Source organism: Ciconia boyciana, chromosome 17, assembly GCF_034638445.1.
Source record: "Ciconia boyciana chromosome 17, ASM3463844v1, whole genome shotgun sequence".
Classification (NCBI taxonomy): domain Eukaryota; kingdom Metazoa; phylum Chordata; class Aves; order Ciconiiformes; family Ciconiidae; genus Ciconia; species Ciconia boyciana.
In genome coordinates, this window is record NC_132950.1 from 5,445,575 (window position 1) to 5,473,052 (window position 27,478).

The 27,478-nt window shown below is 56.7% G+C and overlaps 2 protein-coding genes across 4 annotated transcripts in view; one reads left to right on the forward strand and one right to left on the reverse strand.

Annotated features, from left to right (window-relative positions):
- Positions 1-42: 42 nt before the first annotated feature.
- On the forward strand, positions 43-8,374 carry TMEM120A (transmembrane protein 120A). Its single transcript, XM_072881914.1, has 12 exons — positions 43-199; positions 2,759-2,877; positions 3,392-3,508; positions 4,021-4,080; positions 4,796-4,891; positions 5,175-5,264; positions 5,677-5,742; positions 6,136-6,197; positions 6,432-6,524; positions 7,262-7,326; positions 7,967-8,035; positions 8,124-8,374. The coding sequence occupies exons 1-12, from the start codon at positions 125-127 to the stop codon at positions 8,229-8,231; spliced, it is 1,020 nt and encodes a 339-aa protein (XP_072738015.1). The 5' UTR covers positions 43-124; the 3' UTR covers positions 8,232-8,374.
- A 1,228-nt stretch (positions 8,375-9,602) lies between these two features.
- POR (cytochrome p450 oxidoreductase) overlaps positions 9,603-27,478 on the reverse strand; it is a 31,310-nt gene continuing 13,434 nt past the window's right edge. For all 3 annotated transcript variants that reach the window (XM_072881913.1, XM_072881912.1, XM_072881911.1), the window contains 14 exons: positions 20,539-20,587; positions 19,549-19,677; positions 18,774-18,923; positions 17,770-17,894; positions 16,704-16,793; positions 16,133-16,231; positions 15,350-15,466; positions 14,404-14,522; positions 13,042-13,223; positions 12,731-12,880; positions 11,886-12,153; positions 11,271-11,416; positions 10,919-11,004; positions 9,603-10,669 (listed from right to left, as the gene is read on the reverse strand). In XM_072881913.1, coding sequence (XP_072738014.1) covers positions 10,525-10,669; positions 10,919-11,004; positions 11,271-11,416; positions 11,886-12,153; positions 12,731-12,880; positions 13,042-13,223; positions 14,404-14,522; positions 15,350-15,466; positions 16,133-16,231; positions 16,704-16,793; positions 17,770-17,894; positions 18,774-18,923; positions 19,549-19,677; positions 20,539-20,587 — 1,855 coding nt within the window. In that variant the 3' untranslated portion in view covers positions 9,603-10,524. The remainder of the gene's footprint in view (positions 10,670-10,918; positions 11,005-11,270; positions 11,417-11,885; positions 12,154-12,730; positions 12,881-13,041; positions 13,224-14,403; positions 14,523-15,349; positions 15,467-16,132; positions 16,232-16,703; positions 16,794-17,769; positions 17,895-18,773; positions 18,924-19,548; positions 19,678-20,538; positions 20,588-27,478) is intronic.

Sequence of the window (27,478 nt, forward strand, 5' to 3'; positions counted from 1 at the left end):
CCCGCCCCCTCTGGCGCCGGCCCCGCCCCCGCCGGGGCGTGCCCGGAAGCGGGGCGGGGGGCGCGGCCGCCCAGCGCAGCCCAGCGCCGCGGGCCGGGGCCGGTTGCCCGCCGCCATCGCCGCCATGGCCTGCGGGGCCTCGGCCGCCGAGTGCCTGCGGGAGTGGGAGGAGCTGCAGGACGGCTACCAGCACATCCAGGTACCGCCGCCGCGGGCAGCCGCTCCCCGCCGGCCACGGTCCCCGAGAGCCCGAGCGGAGCCGGCTCCCGGCCGTGTCTCCCCCCCCCGCCCCGCGCTGGAGGCCGGCCGCTTGCCCCGGAAGACCCCGGCCCGGCGACCTCAGCCAGCGGTCGGGCAAGCAGCGGTCGGGGCCGTGCGCGGAGGGACGGGGCCGCCGTTGCATCAGGGCTCGCCTCGCCCCCGAAGCGCCCGGGGGATCGTTAACCTCTGCCGGGGCAGCGTTTGGGCGAGGGACCCCTCCCGCCGAGCCGGGGCACCCCGGGGCTACTGTCACCGGGGGCGGAGGCGACGGGTGCCCCGGCAGCATCCCCGACGGGAGCCGGGGGTCTCCCTGCTTGGATGCCGGTCGCTTTTCCCCGTGGGGCCCTGCCCCAGCCCTCGGTTGCGACTCACAAACGAGCCCTTGTGCCCTGGGAAAAGGGTTTCCGGGCGGGGCAGGGGGTGCCAGGCTGCGCCGGGGCACCGCCGAGGACCTGCTTAAAGCCTCGCCTGGACGCGGGGCTTTGGCGAGAGCGGGGACTTGCCAGGGCTGGTCGGGCTAATTACCCGGCCTGCCAGGGAGGTGGCTGGAGAGGCCAGATCTCCGGGCTTTTAAAGGCTGGGAGCGGCGCTGCCTGGCCTGGCCTGGCACGGCCACGAGCGAGGCGTGCAGATGCTGTTTCACGCTCCTTCTTGCTCCTCTCAGCCCGGCTCCTGCGAGCCCGAAGCCAGCCTCGCAGGGGAGCCGGCCAGCGGAGCAGAGGCAGTCAGGAATCTGGTCACGCTGCAGCCAGGCGCCTCGTCCCGCGACCCTGGGCACCCTCCCTGCGGTGCCCCGTCACCCGCCGGGGCTGTCCGGGGGCTCTGTGCCGGGAAGGTGACTGGTATCGGAGACGTTTCCACCTGCTTTGTGTAATCCCCGGGGCACTCGCTGCCAGGGGAAGGAGTGGGCAGGATTCAGCTCAGACCGGGGTCACCCAAGGAAAAGGTTGGCTAACCATCTTCTGCTGCGGTTCAGATCAGTCAGCTGCATCTGCACCAGTTCCCTTTCCCCCTCCTTCCCCCCAGGGAGCAGGGCGAAGCGGATGTTGTTGCGGACACGCCGCAGCTGTGCCCAGATCTGGGGCAAGGGAGGCTTTGAGAAACCTCCTCTTGCTCCATAGGGGTTGCGTGGATGTCCGGGGCCGCCCGCTTTGAACCCTGCATGCGGCCACGCGCTGCCGGCCCTCGCAGCGTGACGGCCCTTTCCTTTGGAAACCTTCTCCTGGGGTGGCTCCTGATCGAGGCTGTGTCCACGCGTGGTGCTCGGATGGCGTGCAGAGCAGCGGGGCCCGGGCTGGCACCGCTAAAGGAGCTGTCACAAAAGCCGCTTGCTCTCAGTTAACACCAGAGCAAGAGAAGGAGGTGACTCTAGATGGGAGCAGGAAAGCTCGATGGTCGAGCAGGGAACGTCCCGTGAGAGATCGGGGCCATAAATCACTGCTGGGGGAGCCGGGGCTATCTGGGATCCGTTCCCACCCTGCTGCTGCTTGTCACCGGAGGGAGAACGAGTTGTTTCCCTCCTCTGCGTCTCGGTTTCACCTTTCTCCTTTGGGAACAGCTTTGAGATCTGCTGATAAAGTGCTCAATAAGAGCTACGGAGGCTAAAACGTGTGTGTGTCAAGGTCTAGTCCAAGGGTTGTTGCGAGCAGCATTTAATTCCCTGGTGGAGGTGGCGTTCAGGCTGCCCGTGCTCGAGGTGAGGCTGTTTTCCAGCTGACCTGGACAAGAACAAGCATTGATCCAGCACGCTCTCTCCTTTCCTTTCTAAATATAGTGGAAGAATGGCATCTAGCCTTACCCAGGTGCGGTTGGGTTACCGCCGCACGAGGAGCTGGGCAGTTGGCCGCAGCCCTGCTGCAAGTCTGTCCCCTTTGTCCGGCTCGTTGACGGGCTCCTTCCAGCTTCCCTGGGGGGTGCTCGGGATGGAGCCCCAGAGCCACGAGTCGGGGCAGCGGCAGGTGCTGCACGAAGCTCCAGGCAGAGCGAGCCGCTCGTTCCGTCCCAGCAGAGCCACCGCTCCCGGTGGCTGTGGCCCTCGGTTGCAGCCCTGGCCCCAGCAGTGTTTTCTCCCCAAGTCTTTCCTACCCCTGTGCCGCAGCAAATGGTTTCCCAACCACGGGAGCATCCCCGGAGCGAGACCGTGTTGTGGGCTGGACTTTCACAGCCCGCAGCTGGAGGAGGGCCGGACAGAAGCCATGTGCAAGGGCAGGACCGGGCTGTGCCGTGGGGATGTGCCTGTACCTGTAGATAACTTCCTTGGGATTGGGGATGGACGTCCCCAGCGGCTGCTTCTGCCCCCAGGGAAGCAGGGATGGCTGCAGGCTGTCCCCAAACATGCCTGGCCTTCTGCAGCCGCCTCTTGTCTTACCCAGCCTGCTGTGCAGGTGAAGTTAGAGACAAATTTTAACAGATACATCAACAGATGCCCCCACAGGGGACCCAAGGACAGGGATGGCTGGGCAGGCAGCTGTAATGCATGTCGGTCTCTCCTTCCCAGGATAATCACAAGCTGTACAAGCAGAAACTTGAGGAGCTAACCAAGCTCCAGGACGGGATCTCCAGCTCCATTACGCGGCAGAAGAAGCGGCTGAAGGAGCTGTCATTGTCCCTCAAAAAGTAAGTTGGTGTCCTGCGATGGCACGGGGCGGGACGGGAGGGGAGAGCGGCAAGGACGGGGCTATTGAACTCATCTCGTGGCTCTGTCTCCAATACAAACATTACTGCAGCCTCACTGATAGCAAAGTGCTGTGGAGGTCTGGACTCACCCAGGCAGATCTTCCTCAGCTTCCCTTTCCTCTGCCCCAGTTTGAGCCTTGTTTGCAGTTCAGAGCTTGCAAGGGCTTTGCAGGTAACTTGAAGTGCCCCCCATCCTGCACAAAGCTCTCTCCATCCTTCCTTGAGGGGAAAACCCGCCTGGCCTCACCTCGCTCTCATTCCTGCTTCCTTTTCTCAAGCAACATCCCAGCCTGACAGCGGAGCTCACCCTGCAGATGCAGTTGTGGACTGCCTCCAGTCCATCTTCCCTGTCCTTGGGGTGTCCTTGGCTGAGACAGGCCTGTATCAAGCGTCAGCACGTGCTGATTGTGTCTCGGAGGCTATCCTGATGCCAGCGCCTGTGTTTCCTCCCCAGATGCAAAACCCACGTGAGTCCCGAACAGGAGGAGTCCATCCAAGAGACCCAGAGCCTAATAAAAGAGAGGCAGAATGTTTTCTTTGAGATGGAGGCCTATCTGCCAAAGAAGAACGGGTAAAAGACGCCTCGTCTCTGGGTGAAACACCAGCTCCTCCCTCTGCCTCCCTGCGGCTGTAACGCCGCAAGGCACAACCTGCTGTCACCCTGCTCCCGGTGGTGTCACAGCCATGCTGCCCCACTCGGGCTCCCCCGAGGATGCCCGGGCAGGAGCCAGGCTGAGCCTCTGCAGCGCTGCCCTCGTCCCCCTCACTGCTCTGCCTGCTCGTGGCCTTCACCTGCCCTTGAACGGCAGCCGTGCGCGGGGGGGAGCCCCGGTGAACACCCCGGTGCCTGTGGGAGGTGGGGCGTGTGCTCGGCCACCTGTCCCCCTGCCCTTGGGAGGAGATGCCAGAGCGTTTGTGCCAGTCACGCCGCCTGGCAGCTCCGAGTGGAAAACAGCTGGGGGCTCGTTCCCAGCCCCACGGCCTCAGCGGTGGCACGACAGGGCACGGCTCTGCCTCGCCTCCGCAGCAGCGCTGCCAGCTCCTGGGCAGGCGCCTGTCCTAATGCCTCTGCTCTCTCCCCAGGTTGTACCTGAGTCTGGTGCTCGGGAACGTGAACGTCACGCTGCTCAGCAAGCAGGCCAAGTACGGCGCTCTCGTCACTACTGCCGTGTGCTTTGCCTGGCTTGGGATTCCCTTGTCACCGGGAAACAACAACTCCTGGGCTGAGCTGCCGCACGTGCAGACACGTGGCTGGCTTGGCTCGCCTGGTGCAGATTCCCTTCCCGGGCTGTCCGCTGCTTCCTTTCCCAGAACCAGCTGAGTGCTTGACTCCCCCTTACGCTCCCGACAGACCGTTAGCTCTGACAAGCTAAAGAGGATCCTCCACCAAAGCTGTGTCCGAGCTTCCCCCATGTTCGGGACTTCCAGGAGAGACAGACTTGTGCAGCCACTGGCGAGCCCCCTCCTCTTCCCTTGGGAAACACCAATGGCCGATTTTGGCCCACAAGAGCTCCCCACAGGCCGGGACACTAATGCCAGAGGTGCCCAGCCAGGAGCCTGTGTGTGTCCCCCCAGTTCCCCAGGCCTCCCCTTGAAGAGCTGAGCAGACGCCAACCTGCCCAGCTCCCCAGAGCCCTCTGGGCCACTCGCTAGGTTGGTGTGGTTGGGGGATGACTTGAAGCCATCTCACCTGCGTGAAAGCAGCCTGGTGTGCAGAAATACCCAGGGGATGAGGTTTTTCCTGAGCGTGTCCCACAGGTTCCCAACAGAGCATCACTTTTGTCCAGCCAGGTGGGATGGGAGGGCAGAGGCTTCAGCAGCCACCTTGCTCCAAGCCTGTCCTTGTGCTTCCCTGCAGGTTTGCATATAAAGATGAGTATGAGAAGTTCAAGCTCTACCTCACCATCATCTTACTCATCGTGTCCTTCTCCTGTCGGTTCCTCCTCAACTCCAGGTGAGTCTGGCTTGGATGCCGGGCAGAGATCTCCTCTCCCGTCCTAAAAGGTCCAGAGCTGAACAGGAGATCCTGACAAAGGATCTGGCCACTGCCCTGAAGGTGGGGTGGCTTTTGTGGCTGCTGCAGTCTCGCTGTGGCCATGCTGGATGGTGGAGAAGCAAGTCTCCCACCCGCAGGGTGGGTGGGCATCCTGCAGCGATGGCTGTCTCGGTGCCTGTGCCCCTAACGCACAGGCAGTGGCTCTGCTGCCGCCTTTACATCCTGCTTTGTTTCCCACCAGGGTGACAGATGCTGTCTTTAACTTCCTCCTGGTGTGGTACTACTGCACCCTCACCATCCGGGAGAGCATCTTGATCAACAACGGATCCAAGTGAGTCCCTTGGGCTTGGGGAGGGGGGCGTGCAGTGAGTTGGTCCTTCTCTGCAAGGCGGGGGAGTTGGGAACCATCGCGTAGCTCCGCGCTTCCCAAGGGAGCAGCTCCCTCCTACTCGGTGTGTAGCACACCCTGGTAATGAGCTGCAGGGGCGGGAGGAACTCCCTGTGCAGAGGCGGTGCGGGAAGGTGGAGCAGTGGCTGGAGCAGGCCCGGCCCCTGGGTGCCGCCTGGACCGCAGGCGCTGGGTCCTGCTCCACGCAGGGCCGTTGGGTAACCAGCCCTGCTCCTCGCCTTACCCCGGGAGCTGGAGGGCGGCTGGCACTGGGCTGCCGCCGCTCTCCTGGTGCGGGTTTGGGTCTTAATTCACGCTCGAGACCTGACACCCCTTCTCTGTGTCTGCCTTCCAGAATCAAAGGCTGGTGGGTTTTCCATCACTACGTCTCCACCTTCCTCTCAGGTGTCATGCTGACGTGGTAAGTCTGCGTCCCCCCCATCTCTCGCAGACCCCGGCTGCTCGGGCTGCGGCCAGCTCAGATCAAGGAGCCCTCACTGCCCTAACCCATGGCCGCAGTCCTGCTCTGCGGATGTCGTGGTCTAACAGTCAGCTCCGCACGGTCCTCTCCAGGCCCAAGCACCCTAAACAAAAGCGGCCGTCAGCACCTTCACGCGGCAGGCAGAGCAGGCAGGGTCCCTGGGCTGGGAGTCACGATCCCCTGCATTGCAGTTCTTGGGGAAGGGCTGTCTCAAACCCCTGTTTTGGTGGGAGCTGGGGTGAGGCAGAGTGCTGTTACCCGGCTGTGTGGCAGGCAGGGCTGGCCGCGTCCCCTCTCAGCCCCACATCCCCAGCCAGCATCGTCTCTCTGCAGGCCGGACGGGCTCATGTACCAGATGTTCAGGAACCAGTTCCTCTCCTTCTCCATGTACCAGAGTAAGTGCTGCCACGTGTGCTGGGACAGAGGGCTGGGACCGCGGCTGTGACACGTGGAGACCCGGCTGAGGCTGCTCACAGCTCTTGGCTCACCTGGGTTTTCCCTCGGCCCTTTTCCACCACCCTGGCGCTGGGACAGGCTTTGTGTGCAGCATCATCTCGGAGCCGGGCTGATGCTGGGGCCAGGGGATGATGCCTGGGCACCTGCTGACGGGAGCCACGCTCTCCTTGCAGGCTTTGTGCAGTTCCTCCAGTACTACTATCAGAGCGGGTGCTTGTACCGGCTGCGAGCGCTGGGCGAGAGGCACAACATGGATCTGACTGTGGGTAAGGCGGGATCTTCCCTTACTGATTGTCCCAGTCCAACTGGACCTGCCGTTGCTGCAGGGCCTGTGGCTGCTAGCAGCCTCCCTCCCAGCACCAGACTGGTGCTCAGCTAACTGGGAGCTGTGGTTTCTGTTAAAGGCGACGGTGACAGTTATTTTTGTTTTGAGGTTAGTCTGACAGTGGTTTGTCAGTGGCAGAAACTGTAAAAGCTACAAATAAAGCCAAAGCTCTGAAAGCAGCATCTCCTGTGAGGCAGCAGCATCCCATAGGCTGGATGCCTCCCTCCTCCTCCTCCTCCTGCTCTCCTGGGGCCACCAGCCCGTGGCTGGCTCCCTCGGGATGTGAGGTAGCGGTGGATGCGAGTCTTGGCATCCAAGCTTCCCCCAGGAAGCTGCTTCAGGCATGAAACATCCCTCCAACACCCCACGTACTTGCAGGCTGCCACCTCCCCAGCCCCTGAGACAGCAAGTGAGGGACAGCAGCTGCAGGCGAGGGCAGCTCTGCCAGAGCAGCCTCCTCCAGAGAGGCCCACGTTAGCCTAGGGCAGGAGTCCCTGCCGCCATCCTCCCTGCGAGTACAAGCGCCCATGGCGAGGCTGCGTTAGCCTGGCAGGACCCTCTCAGCCAGGCACGGGGTGGCCACCAAACCTCCCTGCCCACGACCTCAGGAGCTGGGCTCCGTCCAGTCCCCCAGCTCGCATGTTCTCGGGTCCCCATGCAAACTTTCATCCTTTGCAGAGGGCTTCCAGTCCTGGATGTGGAGAGGCCTCACGTTCCTGCTTCCCTTCCTCTTCTTTGGGCAGGTGAGTGTGCACCGATCCTTGCGGGGACCTGCAAGAGGCCAGAGCCTCAGGTGGGAGCGGATCGTGCCGCGTTCCCGGCTGCGCTTGGCAGCCTGGCCGTCACACAGGTCCCTGCAGGCTGCTGCAGCCCTGTGATACGGAGATGGCAGGGGCAGGAAAATGCTTTCAACAAATGCTGAGCCTTTTCTTTTCCTCCAAAGCACCCACCATCTCCACGACTCAGCTAGTGAGATGGGGAGGACCTGGGGTAGTTCTGCCAAGTGCTCAAGTGACGTGCAAAATACAGCAGAGGGGCCGGCTCTGAGAATCCTTCCAAAACCCTTCTGAGCTTCAGCTGTGAGCTGCTGTTGCTGAAGGTCCAGTTCTTCCTTGGTCAGATCACTTAGGCCGATGGCCAAAAGCAGTAGGCTGGTCTGAGGCTTCCTCCCGGCCGTTGGGCTCCAGAAGGTGGCAAGAAAGGGGCAGATGTCCCAGTTGGGCTCCTCTGGGGATGAGTCCTCTAGCCCTGAGCCTGGACGGGGTTTCCGTGCATGCTGGGGCGGGCTGGCCTCGCACGAGGTCTGCCTGGGGTTTGTGCCCGGAGGAAGCAGCTGGATGATCCTCTGAAAGTAGAAACTCCCCTAAAATCTCTCTCCTGCAGTTCTGGCAGCTCTACAACGCTGTCACCCTCTTCCGCATGATCCAGCACCCAGAATGCAAGGAGTGGCAGGTAAGGGGGCTCCCAGGCAGCTGCCCTGGGGAGGGGGATGCCCCAGGCCCGTCCCTCCTGCTGATTCGTGCCCCTGTGGCTCCCGCAGGTCCTCATGTGCGGCCTCCCCTTCTTCATCCTCTTCCTGGGGAACTTCTTCACCACCCTCCGTGTAGTCCACCAGAAGTTTCAGAACAAAAACACGAAGCGGAATTGAAGGGGGGCAGCGTGGGGGCCAGGACTGTTTCTTCCTACCGGCTCCATCTCCCATCCCCATCTCCTCGATGCCGTCCGGACTCTGGTGTCTCACCGTTCCTTGGAAGCCTGGGCATGGGACAGATCTTGGGGCCTGCTCGCAAATAGACTGCGTTCACTGTGGTGCTGGATCCGTGCCCGAGTCGCTCGCCTGGAGTCAGGAGCACCCTGCAACTCCTGTCCCGTCTGCCTTCCTCCTCCAGGAGAGCAGGGTGCCTGGGACAGCTGCTCCCCTTCCCTCTGCCCTCAAGATGGTTCTCTGGGGCCAAGCCCAGCTCTGCTAGCGTTCCCCACCCCACCGCAAGCAGCCTGGGGTGCCTGGCTTGTGTCAGCTCCCTTGGGACACGGCGGGGTTCAGGGCTAACAGTTGCCTCTTGCACAGCCCCCGGGGTGATCAAGGCTCTCCCCCTCCTCTCCCCAGCCCTGCAGCCAGGGCAGCCCCTGCGTGTTGGAGGCAGAGACACCCTCACATCTCACAGGCTGCAAAAGCAATCGCTCCCCTGGCAGCCCTCTTTACTTTGAAGGGCCGCTGGAGGCTGTGCAAAAATGCTGGCTTCCAGGGTGTGTCATACCCTGGTTCCTCCCCTACCTTCAAGCTGCCGGGCAGAGGGGGCTGAGGTGGAGGAGCTGTGGCACTGGGGGGGTGGGAGCACCATGAGCCTGAACCAGGCTTCACGCTGGAGCTGTACAAACAGCACCCTGGGCTCGCATCTCTGGAGGATGCGCGTGTAAAAATAAAGGGAAGGTGCTGCCTTGGGTCACCAGGGTGGTCTCGGAACAGCTTGCATGCTCTGCTCTGCGGTTTTGGCTCATCTGGCACTGGGCCCTGACACGACGTGTCAGGGGGAGGGAAGAAAAGCCATCGCCAAGTGCCCCCACGCCAGCCCAGGGTGCAGTGCGGACAGGAGGGCAGTGCTGCGAGCTCCCTCCCGTGGCACCCCCGGGCCTGCACAGCCCCGTGTCACAGGCTGTGGCCACGGCTTTGGCCACCCAATGAGCCCAGCAGAGCCCAGCAGGACCTCGGTGTCCCTGCAGACTGGGGGAAGAGAAGCCCTGTACTACCACCAGGAACTCCTGAAGTGTTGGGAACCAAAGAGCACATCTAGCACAGCTGTGCCTCAGCCCAGAGCCGTCCGTCCCCGCTGCCGTCCTCACCGCCCGGCCAGGGCTCAGCACCCCAGGGTCAGGACTGCCCCCAGCTCCAGCTCAGCCTAAACCCAGAGCTGCTGCCTGGTCCCCAGGCTTCCTCCTGGTGAGCAGCCTTTGCTCCTCCTGCCTCCCGCTGGCTGAGCAGAGAGGGGGCAGGAAGCAAACTACAGAAACAGTATTTTTATTCCAAGGGCAAATGTATTTAAATAATTTACAGTCATTGGACAGCCTGAAAGTTGGTTTTTGTTTTTGTTTTTTTTTCCATGATTAAATCACAAAGATGTTAAAATAAAAACTGTTTAAAAAAATGACAGTACACAGCATGAGGGAGGGGCTGGGCACAGGGGAGCTGCCGGCTGCAGGACCCCAGGGAGCGAGCAGGGCCCCTGTGGACTGAGACCCGCCAAGACCAGGTCTCTTCCAGAGGGGAGAGGAGCCATCCCCTCCCCACGGCGTGCTGGAGCGAAGGCGGGCAGCAGGGGAAAGGAGCGGGGTGTCAGTGGGGTCCTGGTGGCGTGGGGCAGCTCTGTGTCCAGAGCCAGCTGCCAGCCCCACATCCTAGAGCTGGCCAAACAGGGCGGGAGGGAGGCGAGGACCGATCGCTGCCCCAGGCCCTGCCCTCACACCAAACCCGCAGCACAGGGGGCTGCCGGCTCCTCCACCCCTCTGCCATCCCCACGCTGCCCGTGCCAGCAGGCCAGGGTGGTCTCCAGCCCCCGGGGATAAGGCAACACCTCGTGTTCAGGGAAGGACGCTGGGGCTCCTCCGGCACCGTCCATCCCTCCTGGCCCACATCAGCTGTGTCCCTGACCTCAAGGCAAACGCTGGTGCCATGAGGTGCTCCCTGGGGTGCTGGGGGCACTGTGGCTCCTGGACAACAGCCCGAGCTACCCCCTTCCCCCTCTCAACCCCTTCCAGCCCCCAGGGTACACAGCCTGCCCCGGGGGGCTGCTGTGACCCAGGAGGGGTTGGGAGTGACACTGGGGTAGCTGTGGGCTGGGGACGACACTGTCACCCACAGCAGCAGCGGGCGAGCAGGCACTTTCCACCTCCCACGGGCCCATGCCTGGGGACCCGTTCTCTCCCTGGCCCCATCAGCCCCGCTCTTAGCTCCAGACATCCAAAGAGTACCGGCCCTTCGTCATCAGTTTCTTTACATAGTCCACAGCCTGGGGCTGGCTCATGTTCCCAAACTCGGCCACGATCTCGTAGAAGGTGTTCTGCACGTCCCGGGCCATGTTGCGAGCATCGCTGGAAACAAGGGGACTGTGAGCAAGGCAGTAACACACCAGAGCCACAGAGCCGCGGTCGCCTCTCAACACCCGAACACAGACGGTTCGCCCACCCCAGCCCATCTGCCTGGCCACTTGCCCTCCCCCGGAACAAGGACAGCGTAACCCTCCCAGGGCTTGTAACGCACAAGTGGGTAAACTCAGTCACACTCGTTTTCCTGAGAATAGGCCCGTTTCCCCAAAGTCCCTTCCCTGCCACCAGACTTACCCGCACACGTAGATATGAGCATTTCCCTCATTAACCAGCTTCCAGATATGTTCCTTGTTCTTCTTCAGTAAGTGCTGAACGTAAACCTGGCAGGAAACAAGGTGGGAGTGAGGCGAGAGGAGCAGAGCCCCCCCCGCCACAGGCCATGGTGAGGGAGGGGAAGCCAAGCCTGTGCTCGTGGCTCCACAAGACAGTGGAGGTGCTGGGTGCTCCTACGACCACCATGGGCCTTCCCTAGCAGCGAGGCTCCAGGCTGGGAGTCTCCAGCCCTCGGGGCCTTTTCTTCCCCCGCTGCCACGGCTGGGAGCGAGGTGGGCAGCACGAGCAAGTGGCTGGGGGACTAGAGTGGTACCTTCTCGGCCTGGTCCCTGGAGAAGGCGACGTTGAGCTGGGTGAGGACTCCCTCCTGATGGAAGCGGGCCAGCTCCTCACGGTACAGGTAGTCCTCATGCTCATGGCGGCAGCCATAGTAAAGCACCGTCTCGCCCACCTCTTTGCCTGCAGAGTCACACGGCGCCCATCAGCTGGCCCTCTGCAGCTCCCAAGCCTGTCCTCCCCACCTCCCCTTGTCCTACCAACCCAGAGGAGGCAGAGCTGCATGACTGCGACTCTGTGATTCTGTTTATAAGGGGAAGCTCGAGACTGACTCCCAGAAAGACTCATTTCTAAAGCACACGGGTACAAGTGACTTGACTGTGGTTATTCAGAAACGTGGTGGCAGAGGTCAGGGAACTGGCTCAGGTCTATCTGCCCTGCCAAACACCCTCTGTGGCCAAGAGGAGGCCAAAGCATCCTCGTGCTGGGCAAAAACACTTAGCTGCTGTTCACCCTGCTCCACCGCCTCTGCTTTTTGCTAGACCCTTCAGCGATGTGAGCAGCACAAGCTGCACCTTGGAGGCACCAGCTGGCCCCACAGAGCACTGTCCTGCAGCAGCTCCAGTCCCCAGGGAAGTTTCTGGGCACTCACCTTGCTGCTTCAGCCAGGCCCGCTCCTGAATGAAGCCGATGAAGGGGGCTATGCCAGTTCCCGGTCCGATCATGATGACGGGCGTGCTGGGTTTGAAGGGCAGGCGGAACTGCGACTTCCTGACGTACATGGGCACCAGGGAGTTGCTCCTGTTCTCATCGGGCGCCTTGTTCTTTAGCCAGTTGGTGGCCACCCCTTTGTTCACGCGTCCCGTCTTGGTCTCGTACTCCACTGTCACGGCACAGATGTGGATGGCATTGGGGTGAACCTGCAGGGAAGGAATGTCAGCGCCAGGCAGAGAGGGAGCCCCAGCAACCCCACAGCTCAGTCCCTTGTGCTCAGGGGTGGGTAGAAGTTTAACCTAATGTTAACGCTGGGACCGCTATTCCTCCCCTGGCAGATCAAACCTCCCAGCACGCCCCACATGTGGCTTCTGTCTTGCGCCCGACTCATCACAGGACCACTCAGCTTCCCTTGGTACTGCCAACAACCTCAGGGCTTCAGGCACAAAGTAAAGAGTGAATTTTGACCAACCCCTAAAATTCCACCTTGCTGCCAAGCCCTGAAAGCAAGGCCTACAGGCGAAGAGGAGCAGGGCTGCAGGGAGGGTGGTGGTATCAGGGCACAGCTGGCTGCAGTGTGGGACCCTCTGCAGACCCTGCGGAAGTTGGGATAACCCCCTCTTCTCATGCACAGAGAGAACTAAAGCTGCCCCCCTCACAGAAAGTGTCACCAGGGCAAGTTCCCCATGTCCGATCCCCAGCTGAGGGGGGGACCGCGGCACGCTGGAGCTGCAGCTGAAGCGGTCTCTCAGCAGCCTCAGTCCCTGCTGGAAGCATGCTCACCTTGGAGGAGGAGGCAATGGAGTAGTAGCGGGCCTGCAGGCGGGGCAGGAGCTCACACAAGTGGTCGATGGGGGGACGCAGCGAGGGGATGTCCTGCAGGATGGCCAGGATGTTCCTCCGGGCCTCCACCACCCAGCTGAGGTAGAGCGCCTGCAGGCAAGGAGGGCATACACGTGACGACTTCCCTATGCAGCTGGCAAACACTCCCTCAGCTCTCTGCATGTGGTGCCTAACAGTCCTGGATCCCTTTTAGGGATCCCCCAGCACCCAGTTCAACCCAGCAGCTTTGCTGGGAAAGCCACAGCTCTCACCTTCCCCTCGGCAGCAGACGATGCCATTTTGCGGAGGCGCTCCTGCTCGCCAGCATCCGTGGCGTACTGGGCCAGCTCGTAGAGGACATTGGTGCGGGGCGGGTTGGTGATGTCCAGGTAGTACGTCAGGGCTGTACGGTAGGACGTGGGGCAGGGGAAGGGATGTTTCTTATTTGATTCCTCTGGAGAAGGAGAGAAAAAAAAAAAATCAGCAACTGCATGCTGTTATGTTAGAGATTTTGTGCCAGCAGCTACATGCAGTGTATGAGAGCTCGAGACAGAGCAGGGGAACGGGCTTCAGGGAGGAGAGAACAGCCCTAGGGCTGAATCAGCCTGTTGGCCAAAGCCCTGATCCCACACTGAAGCAGCTCCAGGACAGGGCAGCTCCCTCCCCAGGCAGCTACGTCTCCCAGTAGCTCATTTTGTGTTTCACAGATGCTGCCTGACAGCTTATCAGCAAAAAAATACCCCGTGCTCCCCAATGGGGCTCTCTGCCCCGAGATATGCATGCACAGAGGCACCCAGCAAACTCCTAGACCAAACAGGAGAGCTGTTCTCCACACCTAATTTGGCCTCATGCACTTACACCTCTTTCAGATCTGGCCTCAAAAGTGTTCTTAGTCTCCTTCAGCCATGGACAGCTGTGCTCAGAGCCCCCTTGGGAAAGTCAAGGCTGGAGCCATTCAGTTCAGCAAATTAAGAGGTCCATAAGGGAGAGGAACGACAGTGTGAGGCCAGACAACGTGGGACACTGCACAGGGGGCCGCAGGTTCCAGCAGTGCATTAAAGCCACTTGCTCTCTTGAAACCAGGAGCTCTCTTAGGCTTCTGGGCCAGCACATCTGACACCTCAGGTCAGGCTGCGCTGCTTCAGGAGTAAGATGGGCAGCAGCTGCCATCTCCCTCCTGCCAGAGGCCAGCTCTGCTGGGAACACTGCCCAAGAGCAGCTCTTTGTACCAGCACAAGTGCTCCCTCCTGGCAGTTCAGTCCCCAAGCCTGTGCCTCCTCCAAGGCCTGAATAACAGCATCTCAGACATTAATGCCCCTGTTGAGCTCCGGGGCTGCTGCGGGAGAGGGATGCTCTGGCAGGCTGATGCTCTGTAATTAGGAGTGTGCTGTTACATAATTTGTTGTTGAATGGGCACACTAAGTACGTTTCACAACTGACCCACTTCAGCTGGCTCTCAGCAAGCGGGCTCTGTGCCACTGCTAAAATGGCAAGGCATTCGGAGCGGCCACAGGACGTCTCTGCCTGTAAGTGCCCTACGGGACCTGGAGGTGATCTGGCTCCTGCTCTGGTGGGAAGGACAGAGGCCATAGCTGAAGGACAACTGCTGACGCTCAGGGGTGATCCATACTCACCGTCCAAATTGTTTAGGGACATGATCGTGTCCAGATCCGTGCCCAGGATCTCACCAATCTGATTCACCAGAGAGGAGTCGTTGGCTGGGTACACTGCCACATGGTCCCCAGACTCGTACCTGGCACGAGAGCAGGAGGAGAGCAGATGAAACACCAGCACCGCTTCTCGTCCTCCCCAAGCCTGAGCTGCTCAGCTAGAAGACAAGCGGGCTGGTGCAAGGGGCAGTAGGACAGCAGAGATCCGAGCTGCTACACAGTGCCTGCACAATCAGGGATCACAAAGAGCCGGCAGTAATAGCAGAAAGGACCATTGTGGAACTAGGTATTTTTACAAGGGACCTCCAAGGTAACAGCACTTTTGCCAGAGACTTCAACGAGGCCAGACTTCCAGCAAGGACAGGCCAACTCCCTGACAGGCAAGGAGCAAAGCTGCTCAAAACCTCTGTAGTACTTTGTTATGTTAAGCCACCTGGGTTCATAGCTTTCTCACAAGCACACACAGAGGAATTTAAGCCAGCAAGAGCGTTTTTAAGAACAAGGCTTTATTCCCCCTGTGCTGGTACACCTAAGCCAGGCAAATCCAGGCATGAGCCATCTCCAGCTCTCCCCTCTTCTCACAGCCCATCTGCCCCCTCATTTTCTGAATGACTTCTAGAGAACTCTTGCAGCTGGGACTGCTCAGGTAGGACAGGTATGTGCAGCCAGCTCCGCAGGGACCCAGAGCACCCAGCTGGCATGGCCAGGCACAGCACAAGAGCTGGGACAAAGTCCTGACATGGGGTACCACGTATGTGGTACGGAAGCCCAGAGGGACAGTGTTAAGTAATTATGAGAACAAGGTCCCCTCCTGAAGTGCCAGGTGAGGGCAGTGCCACATCCTTGTTCTTTGCTCCTGATGCAGACTGCCTCTGCCAAAATAGAGGAGCAGTCTCCCATGGGAAACTACCTGATTTTGGAATTGGAGATATCCAGCTCCAGGTGCATAAGGTGTCGCTCTCCACCCTTGTTCAGCTTGCGGTTCTCTGTAACCTGGGCCAGGAAGGGGTTCTTGGCATCAAACGGTCTGGAAGGAAAGACAAGGATCCTCTGGGTTACTCTCCTGCAGGCTCACAGTGCTTTCTGTATCCAAGCACGTTCCCTCTGCCTCCAGAGCAGGCTCCCATGATTTGAGCGTGGGGCTGTCCTGGCTCACGTTTCAAAGTACACCATAGCACAAACCAAATTATGATCACGCTGCTACCCACACTGGCAGAGAAAACTGATCATTTTCCTTCTAAGCACAGCCCAGCAGTCAACAGCTTCTATCCCATTAAGAACAAGTGACACAAAAGTAGATTGGAGGGGATGTCACATCTCAAAGAAATACTTCAGTTTGGAAATAATTTATACAGCTAATCTCCCCAAAGCAAAACTGCAAGCAACCATCACGCATTAGCTACCTTGGGTGAGGAAAGGCTCTGAGTGACCTCAAGACAGATGCTGCAAATGTACCAGCCAAACAGCACATGTGACCACGGCCACCTTCTCACATACTAATGATTCATTAATTGGGGAATCCCTGAAAGTCCCAGTGAAGATCTGAGCCCATTTCTCTTGGGCAGACATCTGCCACATGGCTACATTGCAGAAATGACACTGCCCACATAGCACATGCTGTTAGAAACATCAAGGACTCCACTGGCCGAAGCCTGGCCCAAAAACACCCTGCCCAGGGCAGTCTGGCACTTACGGCTTCTGGTTCTCGTAGCTCTTGAGACGACCCATCTCACCGGTGTAGACTTTGTTCATGTTCACATCTGTGTGCACCACCAGCTCATACTGGCGGATGCTGGAGGAGGAAGGGGGACAGAAAAGAGAAAAAAGTCAATCTGGAAATCACAATGTACATTGGAACCACCATCTGCTTTGCTGGATTTGCTGCAGTTCAAAAACAAGTGCAACTTCCACCCCTTTGCCCCTCTCAAGACATTAGGGATCAGGAAGACCATGCAGAAAGCCCAAACCAAGAGGAAACATCAGCTTCACTGGGAGCATCACAATCCAGCAAAGCAATCCACAAAGGAAACAAAACCATCACTTCCTCATTCAGAACAGAAATCCAGAGCTGGGCTGAAACTTGCACCAGGACAGGCTCAGTCCAAACAGCCCCACTCACTGATCTACTTCACGTGTGCCCTCTCAAGTCTGGAAGGGGAGACAGCGCACAGGAAAGGGGACAGTGGCCCAGGGCTGATGGCACAACCACCAGTCAGAGGTGGCCAATCTCTCTGGCACCCAGAAGAACCTGCTCCCATACCCACCTGGACTCTTCTCCTGTAGCCTCCACCCCAAAGTGCTCACACACCGCCGGCCAGAACTGCTCTCTCCAGGTGATGAAGTCTTCTTCCAAGCTAGCCAGAGCAAGAGAGATTCAATAACCCTGCCCAAGGGGGAACAAAGGGGTATTCCCAGAGGAGCCATCTGAGATCCCTATAGACTTCCTCCTTCACCATGGGAAAAGGCATTTATCCTTGGATCCAGGCAGTTTTGGTACGTCTACATGCCCATGGATCACCAGAAGAGCATCTTCAGATCACTAAGTGGGTGGGAGGGAACTGTTGCTATACCAGCCACGCCTCCCTTCACCAGGTCTGTCAAGGAGGGCTTTGTTATTCAGACTCAGTCTTTAATCAACTCAGCTCCCCCTTGCCCACTCCTGGCATTAGGTCACTTTCCTAGAAGGCAGATTCCACCACAGCAATGCTTATTGTTCTGAGCTCAGAGCCCCCCACACACAGCACATGCCTCTCATCAGATCTTGCAGCCCTTAGAGGTAAAGCCACAGGTTGATGTAATTTCCAGGTTAAGCTGCTACCCACAGGGTGCTCAGGTAAGCATAGAGAGGTAAAAAAAAAAAAAAAAATCATTGTCCAAGTTGGAAAATTGATGCCTTCCACCATAAAACAAACAGTTCACAAAGAGATGGAGTTTGCCTACTCCACAGGGATGGGTCGGTTTGCCTACTCCACAGGGATGGGTCGGTAACCCATACAGGCTGGGTTAGCAACCCATACAGGCTGGGTTAGCAATGGAGCTGCAGCAGGGCAAAGGCAGAGGAGGCTGCAAAGCCTCCTCAAGTATATAAGTATGGTCATTTAAAGCTGATGTGGGATTTCCCAGACACAGGATCCCCTAGGATACTCTAAATGTACAGGGATCTGATTGCGGGAGAAAGAGCAGACAGACACACACTCAGAGACGTGTCAGCCCCCCCAGCTAGCCCTATGGAGTTTATTTCTGTCTTCGTAGTGGAGCCAACTCCCTGCCAAGGTCCCTTCCGCGATGCTTTAGCCAGCTCTGACCAGCCCTTCAAGCCAAGCTACTCACTTGCCATCGTCATCTCCCAGCCCAAGTTCAAAGATGCGCTGGGCTCCAAGCTCCTCCAGTCTCTTGTCCACGTACTTCCCCATGGCATTGAAGTGCTCATAAGTCTTGTTCCCCAGCCCAAAGACCTGGAAGGGAACGCTGTTGAGTGCGGAGAAGCAGGGGCTGGACTCTTCCCATCCAGTTGGCATCCTCTGGCCAGTATCACCCACCAAAGGATGCTGAAGAAAGACGGCAAGACCCCTCCCAGCTCCCCGTCAGCTATTTGTGGACCTTGAGTAAGAACCCACCACTGGAGAGTGTCTGGTCAGTAGGCACCACCACCTCCCCTGAGCCAGGCCCTCAGGCATGTCAAGAGGATGCACACACAAGAGCTGCCTGTGTCATCTCCTCGAGGGACCAGTAAGAGTCTGGACTGCCTGGAGACCAATTGCTGTCCCTTGCCTCCCACAAACCACTCAGCAAATGTTTGCTCACTGCTTTATACAGAGCAGCTTAACATCTCCAGCAGTGGATTTTCTCCTCACTTGCAATTATTATGCTGCCTAAGGAATCTGGCTGGGGTTTAGGTGAGGTGGCTGTATCTCAGCCTATTATTCAGCTTAGCACAGGAAGAGCGCTACACACTCCTCTGAGTGATTTAATTTGCAGGAGAAGAACTGGCCCGGGGCTGCTCAATTAACTTCTGAACAGCAGCAGCAGCCTGTAACTCATTTACAGACCTTGTATTCAATGCCTGCTGGGCTGTTTGTGGCAAGACATTACCAGCAAACTCTTGTGATTTAGGGAGTGGAGAGAGTACTCTGAAATCTGCATTTAAAGCCCCCAGATATATGTTTGCAAGCATCCACGAAGCTTGGAGAGGAAGACAATAGGGACCGCATCCGACCCAGGCATACAAGGCATAGACATCACGTTGTGCCTTTACCCAAGCCACGTGCAGGCACAGCGGAGGGCTTTTGACTTTCCTGCCCAAATGCAACATAAACTGGAATTGAGCCACTTACTGCAAATCGGAGACCCGACAAGTCAGTGTCAGCCTCCTGCAGCCAGTCGTAGAAGTCTTGGGCATTGTCTGTGGGATCACCCTCGCCGTAAGTGGCCATGCAGAACACAGCTAAGGACTTGTCGATCTCAGAGAGGCGACTCAGGTCCGACTATAACCAAAGGAAAGAATAAACCCTCAAGGATCCCACAACATGGTTATTGGGCAAGCCTATTGCTACAATACAGCTGCCTCTGGTGTGCAGAACAGCACCATGTAACGTCAAACAGGTGATTACTAAAGGGGTTGGGAAAGGCCAAACCCACCCAAAATGGCAGCGGAAATAAAGCTAACTACCCTCTCTGAACTGCAAGTCAATACTTCTACCCCACCAGAAAAGCAATGGGATTTTCCATACAAGGCTTTAAGGGACCAGGATCATTGTTCACTCTGGAGAACACCACAATGTCAATGCCTCCATCCAAGACTGCAGCAGTATGGGACCAACACTAACTACAGAAGGAATACAGAGCAAGTTTTATGCTGCCAAAGGATGACTCGCAACTCCCGAACACTCCAGGCTACCTTTCTCTTTCAGTCACGTTGCAGCGTTCACTCCAAATCTGCAGAATGGCAAGGACCAAGCCCATCTCTGCATCTCTCAGGCTGATCTTTTCTCCCCTAAATGACACTACTAAAAGGGCAGCTGTCTCTTGGCCAGGCTCTTTCTGTTTTTTTTTTGCTAGGGGACACTAAAAGGATGTTACCTATCCTGAGGCTGTTCATGGCTAAATTACCAAGTCGTACTCCTCTGGATCTGCTGCCATGCCCCGGAGGCCGTAGCGATGAGCGTCTTTGGAGAGACGATTGGCAAACTCCTCTGCTGTACCCGTCTGGGAACCGTAGAAAACCACTATGTTTCGCCCCTGGAGAGAAAAAGAAATCCCCGTTAAATGGTGATTACTCATTTGGCAAATGCACAGACAAAACACATCTTGTCAGAGACAAAGGAAATGCCTGGGATCAGGAGCCCTGGACTGCAACCTAAAGGCAACTAGGGGTCTACACTTGTACAGGACTCCACACCAGGTCTGCAGCAGAAAACTCAAGGCTAAGCCGTTAAGAAGAATATGACTCTTGTCAGTCTCAGAGGGGTGACTCAGGTCAGACTAAAACCCAAAGCAAAGAGCAAACCCTCAAGATTTATTCTCAGTCTCAAGGCTGCAGTGTGACTCCTGGAAACAGGGAACTCCCTGGATGAGAAAGCAGACTTGCCTAAGCTTTGGGAAAGTGCCTAAGCACCGGAGCTCCTGCTCTGCTGCAAGCCAGCTACTTTGAAGTAAAACGGAAAATATATCCAGCCCTTGCTTCTTCCTCTGCTTCCTCTTGTGTCCAGTCCAGCAGAGTCAAAAGCTGCCAGTTCTGTGTATAACAATTCCCATTCCAGAGTGAGCCAGTTTGGGAACCAACCTCACAGATAAACAACCGCCAGCCAGTGACTTTCAAGTCTCTGCCATTTCCCTCCTGACTTTGATCTCATATTACACTTTTTTTGCACCAAATTTTCACTTCAATTTTTTCTCTAAGAACAACTCTCAGGCATAGACTGAAAGAGCTATTCCTGCCTGTCCACACAACCTTCCTCTGGATGTTCTTCGCAGCAGATATGTGTCTGTATCCAAACCAGTCCCCCCTGCTGACAGCTAGACAGTCTCCAGAGGAAACTGGGAAGGATCCGAGTTCCCCCACCCTCCCAGCACCCCATGTAGCCAGAGGAAGAAGCTTACCGTCTTCTTCATCTTCTCAATGAAGCTGCTGTCTCTCACTGGAGCTGCTCTGAAAGACAGGAGGAACCTCCTTTCAGATGGGCACATTCATTCTTTAAGGTCAGGAATAAGCAAGTGGGGGGGAAAAAGTGGCCCCCAAACCATATCAGTCAAAAGGCTACCCAAAGTGGTGAGAGCCCCCATCGACCACTCTTATTTACCCTGTCACAGGGATACCCAACGCTCAGCTGCAGGGCTTCTCCTCTGCACACAGCCATGGACCAGGGACTCTCAGAGCACAGGCGAATAGCTGACACATTGCCTTACCTCCATCGGTAAATCCTCCCACAGGCAAAGCCCAGGAACTCAGCCCTGAGTGTCAGGAAACCTTTACTCTATCAACTGCTCTGAGCAGTTTCACAGCTGAGGATCTCGTAGAGCTACGATGCAAGAGTAAGTCTCCAGAAAAATCTCAGAGGCCAAGCCATGGTGGGAGAGAAGGGAATGGAGAGGTCCCTGCTTTGCCCAGCACAGCAGACAGGCAGGGGATCAGTCCTAAGCTATGCCCCCCCAGGGCAGATTCCCCAAGCTTGAAGTCAGACAGGGCTAAAAACCAGATGTTCCAACCTCAAAACAGCATGCCAGACAGGAGTCCCAGAGCTGGAGAGCCCTGCGGAGCAGACAGACGCAGCTGATCAGACCCACAGAGCCTCCAGCAAGGCGACCGCTGACTGCCGAGGTCCCACAGGGCTCGTTCCCACGCCGGCATTTCCGTCCCCAGTGCGGATCTCCAGCATAGAGAGAGTTTGTATTATCACAGGGAAAGAGCCTCCTCTATCTCAAAAGAGGGACAAACCGCAGCAGCATCAGAAGCATCGAGGCAGAGATTCACACCACTATGGCTACCCTACTAGGTAGGAAGCCAGACAGGCTTTGCTATCCTAAGCACACCCGTGGACTTTCAGTGTCACAGGGTGAAAGTAACCCAGCCCTGGGGACCCTGGGAGCCTCACAAGCAGAGGTGGCTCTAGCTACAGTCAGATTAGGCGCTGGGGTCTTTTCAAGGCAGGAGGACAAGTGCCAGGAGCTCACTTGCTGGAGCTTCGGTAGCGGGGAAGAGGAACGTGGGACCCGTTTCTCTTTCACAGTGGAAGAATGCAAGGCTGGGTCTCCTGTGGGAAGAGAGAAGCCTCCAGGCAAAAAACAAATGGTTTTGGCTCTGGCCCATGTGAGAATGTGCAGAGCTCACTAACAGTTTCCTAAACTCTGCAGCCCAGAGGGAGGGATCTCTGCGGATGTGCTGAGGCATTTGCAGAGCACACACACACACACAGAGCTGCAGGGTGGGGGACGTTCAGCAAAGCACGCCTTCAAGCACCCCTTTCTACCCAAAGGTATCAAGGAGCTCCATAACCTGGCCTGACAGCTCCGAGCACTGACACAGCCCCATACAGCACACGCGGAAGACGAGTGAACCCTACCCAAAAAAGCTACCTGAGGAGGCTGTGCTCCCAGGAGAGTGTTGCTTCGCATGCCCCACTTTGCTCTCTCAGCAGTTAACGGTGTCCCCATGTTGTCATTTGTGCTTCATTGGGAACAGGGGTACCACAAGCATCTTAGAGAGGAGCCCCAGCCCTGCCCATGCTACTGCCAGGACGGGGGCTTGGGAGAGCTGCCCCCCAGCTGGCTTACAAGACTCAGCTCTCACTTCGCTTTTGGCTCCCTGATGAACCTCTTTGGTATACCGCTCTCGGTAAATGAGATCCAATTAAAATGGCTGTTGGGTCAACTGCTAGACAAAATGCTTTTAAAGGAGGAAAAAAAAAAAATGTTTAGATCCTTTCAGCAAGCTTCCTTTGGAAGAGAAAAGAGTGCAGCACATGGAGCTCGTCTGTTTTCAAAGGAGGCAACCCTGCACTGAAGTGTTGTGGTGGAGAACAGTCTGTGGCTCAGACACAGAAGAAATAATGAGTCTGGCTTTTGAAAAAAGGCTACACAACTCCTTGAAATTGCTTCATCAGGGTGGCTTGAAAATCTTTGCTGCAAAAACACAGACACTGAAGACAGAAATGACACTAATTCTTACCACTCAGCCAGCAAAACTTAGAAGAGAAAGCGTGTTTTCAGCAACAACTGCTTTTACAGCTTAGATAGCTCAGGGCAGCGACTCTAAGAGTTAGAAGTGACAGGTGGAGGAAAGGGGATTAACTCCATTGTTGGAGTGAGTCTTTAGCTTGTACAGATTGCCCACCCTTGGTGAGAGCCCACAGCACAAGCAAATCCCAGGGCTCTCTGTCACTTTGATTTCAGGAGAAAAAAAAGGAGGGGGGAGGAAGTTCCCGACAGCTCAGCAACGATACCAAAGTCTCCGTCTCAGCCAAACACCTCTCCTTCAGAAAGCTCTCATGCCTGTGGCTTTCCTCCCGAAAGCACACGTACATCCAGAAGTGAGAACACAGCCTGGACGTTGCAGAGAAATTGAGCTCCGACAGCAGGGTCTCCTCTGGAGCAGCCTGCCTCCGAGCACAGCCTCTCCCCTTCCTTCTCCTCCTGCCCCAGCAGGGAGAAGCACCCCACTCCGCCCAGCTTTGGGATGGCAGGAGCAACCCTCCAAGTCAGAGCGATCCCACCTGCCCATCGGGCAGATCAACTCACCTCGCCACTGCCGCCTCTTCTCGCGGGGCCGAGTACACGCAGCCCATGGTCAGGGCAGGGAAGAGGCAGACAAAGAGTCGCAGGGCAGCCGTGTCTGTCTGCAAGGGGAGGCGTGGGGGGACGGATCTAACTTAGCTCTGGAGCAACACGTACACAGGCCTTTCCATTCTGCTCCTCCTGGGCATTAAAGCCAAGCGTCAGCCTTTTGTTAAGGAGAAGAGAGCCGGCACAAAAGGTCCCGGCACGGGTCATAGCAGGAGTGGTCCTGTCCGCTCAGATCCTTGTGGCGGGGCTTTGGAAGTTACCGAGTGGATCCGTGCAGTCCTGAGAAACTGCAACATCTGGCAGCAGTGGCAGAACGGAATTAGGAGTGGAGAATGAAACCTCCCAGGGTCCTCTGCAGCACACGTCCCTCTCCCATCCGCGTGGAGCAGGGGGACGGGACACAAAACCCTCCCTCAGCCTTGTTACCTTGGAAACTGTTTATATCACAGCTGCTTTTAAACATATTATTTAAAAAAAAAAAAAGTCAACACTGTAGCTGAATGAAACGATTCCAGACGCTGCGTGAGCAACGCTACGGGTAACTATGGCAGTGCCATTACGGAGGCAGCTCAAAGGATTTTGTTCTCTTCAGGATCCTATTAAATTAAATTAGAAGTGGTCTCTCTCTCTCTCTCTAACACACACACAGGCAGCAAGGAGAGCTAATCAGGCTAAGGAGTTGGAGCAATTCCTGCCACAGGAAGCCCTACAAGCACCAGGGAACAGATTTCTCTATAGCTGCAGAATAGAGATAAGCCAACTTTTGCCCCAAACAATGTTAAAGATGGGGGGAGAAGGGAGGGTGTGACACCCAGCATACCAATCGATGTCTCCGCTTGCGTGTCCCCGGGGCAACAGTCTGCACAACTCCGGAGCGGGGACATGAGAAAGGAAAGAAATCTGCGATTGAGAAACATGCAGAGAAGGCGCAGCCAAAGAATAAAAATAAATTAGTGTATTCCCCAGCAATAGCACCACGAGGAAGCGCAGTGGCCACGGCTGCGTGGCGATCGAGAGCTGTTCTCCCTAATGATGTCTGCAGAGCAGGCCACGGGGAAGGCTGCTCCAGTGGTTTCAATTAAGTCTGAAAACGATCAAAACATAAGCAATCCTCAGTCAGCAGTATCCTGGCCTGCCCCATGCACGTGTGTGTTACACAACACAGGTACAGGACATCTTGTACGCAGCAAGCCTCTCCATATGCTGGGCTCTGACTCTTCTTGGGGGACTTTGGGCAGGAGAACAGCTCCGTTTGGCTGTGAGGGTAAGGGATCAGCAAGCGCCCGAGAGGCAGATTAACCCAGAGATGCATCGTCAGGGCAAGATCATGACCATTCCCAGGCCACACACGGGCTGGCAGAGCCATGCAGAGTGAACCCAGCCCACATGCCATCCAGAACGGGGTATTTTGACCGTGCATCTATGTCTTCCACAATCAAGGGCAGTTGCAGAAGCAGCATTTCCTTTGGAGACCCTGCTGAGCTGACATGGCTTGATCGAGGCATGCTGCTCAGCGGTAGCTCCCAAAAACCCCAGGAAGGCACCAAGGTGCTGGACGCTGTGTTCAGGTCAGAGACGCTGCTTGCACTCTCTCACGTTGCAAGCAAACCCATTAAAGCAGTAGCCGTCATGACACATCTGAATTGCTGTTCAGCACTTTCATCCTCCAGTCTTCCGAGGCTGAAGCTGATGTTGAGGGCCGAAACAACATGACAGAAACCATCACCCAATACCATCAGATAAAGCAGTTCAGGACAGCTTGGTGAGTCAAGGCAGAGCTGCAGAAAATGTGCTGAAGAAAAGCAACACCTCTTAAGGTCGAGGCTCTCCACTTCAGCCAGAGACAGCCCCGCTGAGGGCCCTCTGCCTTCATGGGTCCGGGACAGCTTCCCTGCCTGCAGATGGGCCTGCCCCTGCCTGCCCATGGACCAGCTTGCTATCCAGCCAGCCACGGGCAGCGGCTGACAGTGTAATCCTGTATCTTGGTGATTTGCTTGTTCATCAGAAAGGAAACTCCACCCCAGATTCAAGGATGACAGGAGGGAAGGAAACTCGAGGCTGAACAAGCTTGTTTTCCCCACTCATTTCCCTCCTGGTTCCAAGCGTCCCATAAAATAACACTGCAAAAGCTGCAGGAAGTTGCTGTCTCCGTCCCAGAGGATGGATGTGCCACCAGCCACAGCCTTGGCTTATGAGTCCACGCTGCCCTCAGACCAGCTTGCTACAATGACCACAACAGGGCTGCAGCAGACAATGGCAGGGTCAGGCTTAATGTATGGGAAAAACTGCTTTAAAGACCCCTCTTGTGCTCTTCACCTGCCTAGCTGTCACTTTTCCAAAATTAATTGTGTCAGACAAGGTCCGGAGCAACCTCACCCCTCTCTGGTTATCAGTGACAGGAGGTGCTGCTCTTCCACAACTCTTGCAAGCAGCAGTTGCACACAGCGCTCCCTGCCAGCCATCTCCCACGCAGACAGAGGAGGCAGCATGGACCCCACGCAAGAAACACGGGCAAAATACCCGTGAGTCAACTCAAAGCCAAAACCTCCAGCTAGTCTCAGATAGAAACCCACACGTTGAGGTCCTGCAGCAGGACAAGGTGGTAACACACACCCGGGGTGGTTAGCAAGCCCATCTGCAGTGTGCCTTCTCCGCAAGGTCATGACAGCCTCTGGAAGAGCTGCACGTGATGGGTGGTGGGTGGAAACAGTCACAAGAACGGTGGGTGGAAACAGTCACAAGAACGGTGGGCACGGGAGCTCTCCAAGTCAATCTGCGCTATGTCAGGATCTAATTTCAGATTGATAGTGCCATTTCTCCAGCCAGCTTAGCTCTCATTGCAACACAGCAGTTCTCATTACAATCTCCAGAGGCAACCACACACACTAATATACACAGCCCTCTTGCAGGCACGAGAGGGAAAGTGTTCGACCAATCCAACAAAACAAATTCCCAAGGTAAGGCCGGGCTGGCACAGATAGCTGGGTTGCTACCAGCCTCATGCACACCTGTCTGCACAAGGGACCGCAGCCAGGGACATTTCTTCCTTCTAAAACCCTCCCAGCCAGAAAATGCACTTTCCATCCTCCTGCAACACCAGTGCGTGCAGCCTGCCTTAGGGTTTGCTCCGAGCTGTGTGCTACTCTTCCCATTACCTGGGGATTTCACAACAGACCTGGCATCCTAGGCTTGCCTTCAAGTAGAGGGCTCTGCCACCACAGGAGAGGGTCATAATCTGACCAAAGCGGAAATGATGAGACCAAACCTGCTCCTTTTCAATTATGACCTGAATTATAACACAAACACTGGATGATGAGCCCTGAAAACTGAAAGCAGCATAGACCTGTATATCTACCTTAGTGGGCTGAGATAACAGACCCACAACCGCTTGCTGTGTTTGATTTAGCTTTTACACACAGGGTAACGGGAGCATCAATCCCCTGCTGAAATGCCTTCACTTATCACCAAACATCCTCATCTGAGCAGCCTACAGACAGGTCCTGCCACAGCTTCTTTCCACACCAGGCTGTGACACTTTGAAATGAAGGACTGACAAGTATTTCTTGCCAGAGCAGCACCTGCTAAGTGCCATGGGGAGAAACCCACTTCACGCAGGACACCTTGCTGGTGCAACTGTATGTGTTAAATCTTGGACCTACTGCGAGTGAGAAAAGCGAGCCATCGCGTTTCCCCTCCTCACAGCATGGCCTCACAACCAACCGCTCAGGACCGGGGTGGGGAGCCTACAGTGAATTTACAGTCAGCATTACAAACCCAGAGGATTCATCTTTATTGTGTGGTTACCTTCTGCAAAGGCCTAATTTGCAGAGCTGGGCTAAGGCTGAGGCTGGCCTTCGCTCTGGGGCAAACCGCACCCACGCAGGGACCAGATCCCAGGAGACTGAAGGGAAAGGTATTGCACAACGCCAGCTCCTACAGTCTCTGCTGCAGTGGGTTTCAAACCTCTTTACTGCTCTTACCAATGCTCCAGGAGGAAACAGAAGGAATGAGCTAAAGCCCAGCAGCCAGCCAGCCAGCCAAAACCGCAGTTAAGTTTGGTATGCGACTGAGAGAACGAACTAAATGCACCCAGATCTCCACCAACACAGCTTGCTCCTGGCCCTAAGCCCTTTGCAGAAGACAGGGTAGAACAAGGACCTCTCCCTCTCCAAATCCAGTCTCCTGCTGCTGCAGTAACCTGGCATCAAAGCCAAGCAAGTTTCACAAGAGCTGCCAAGCAGCTCATGCCCAGGAACAATCT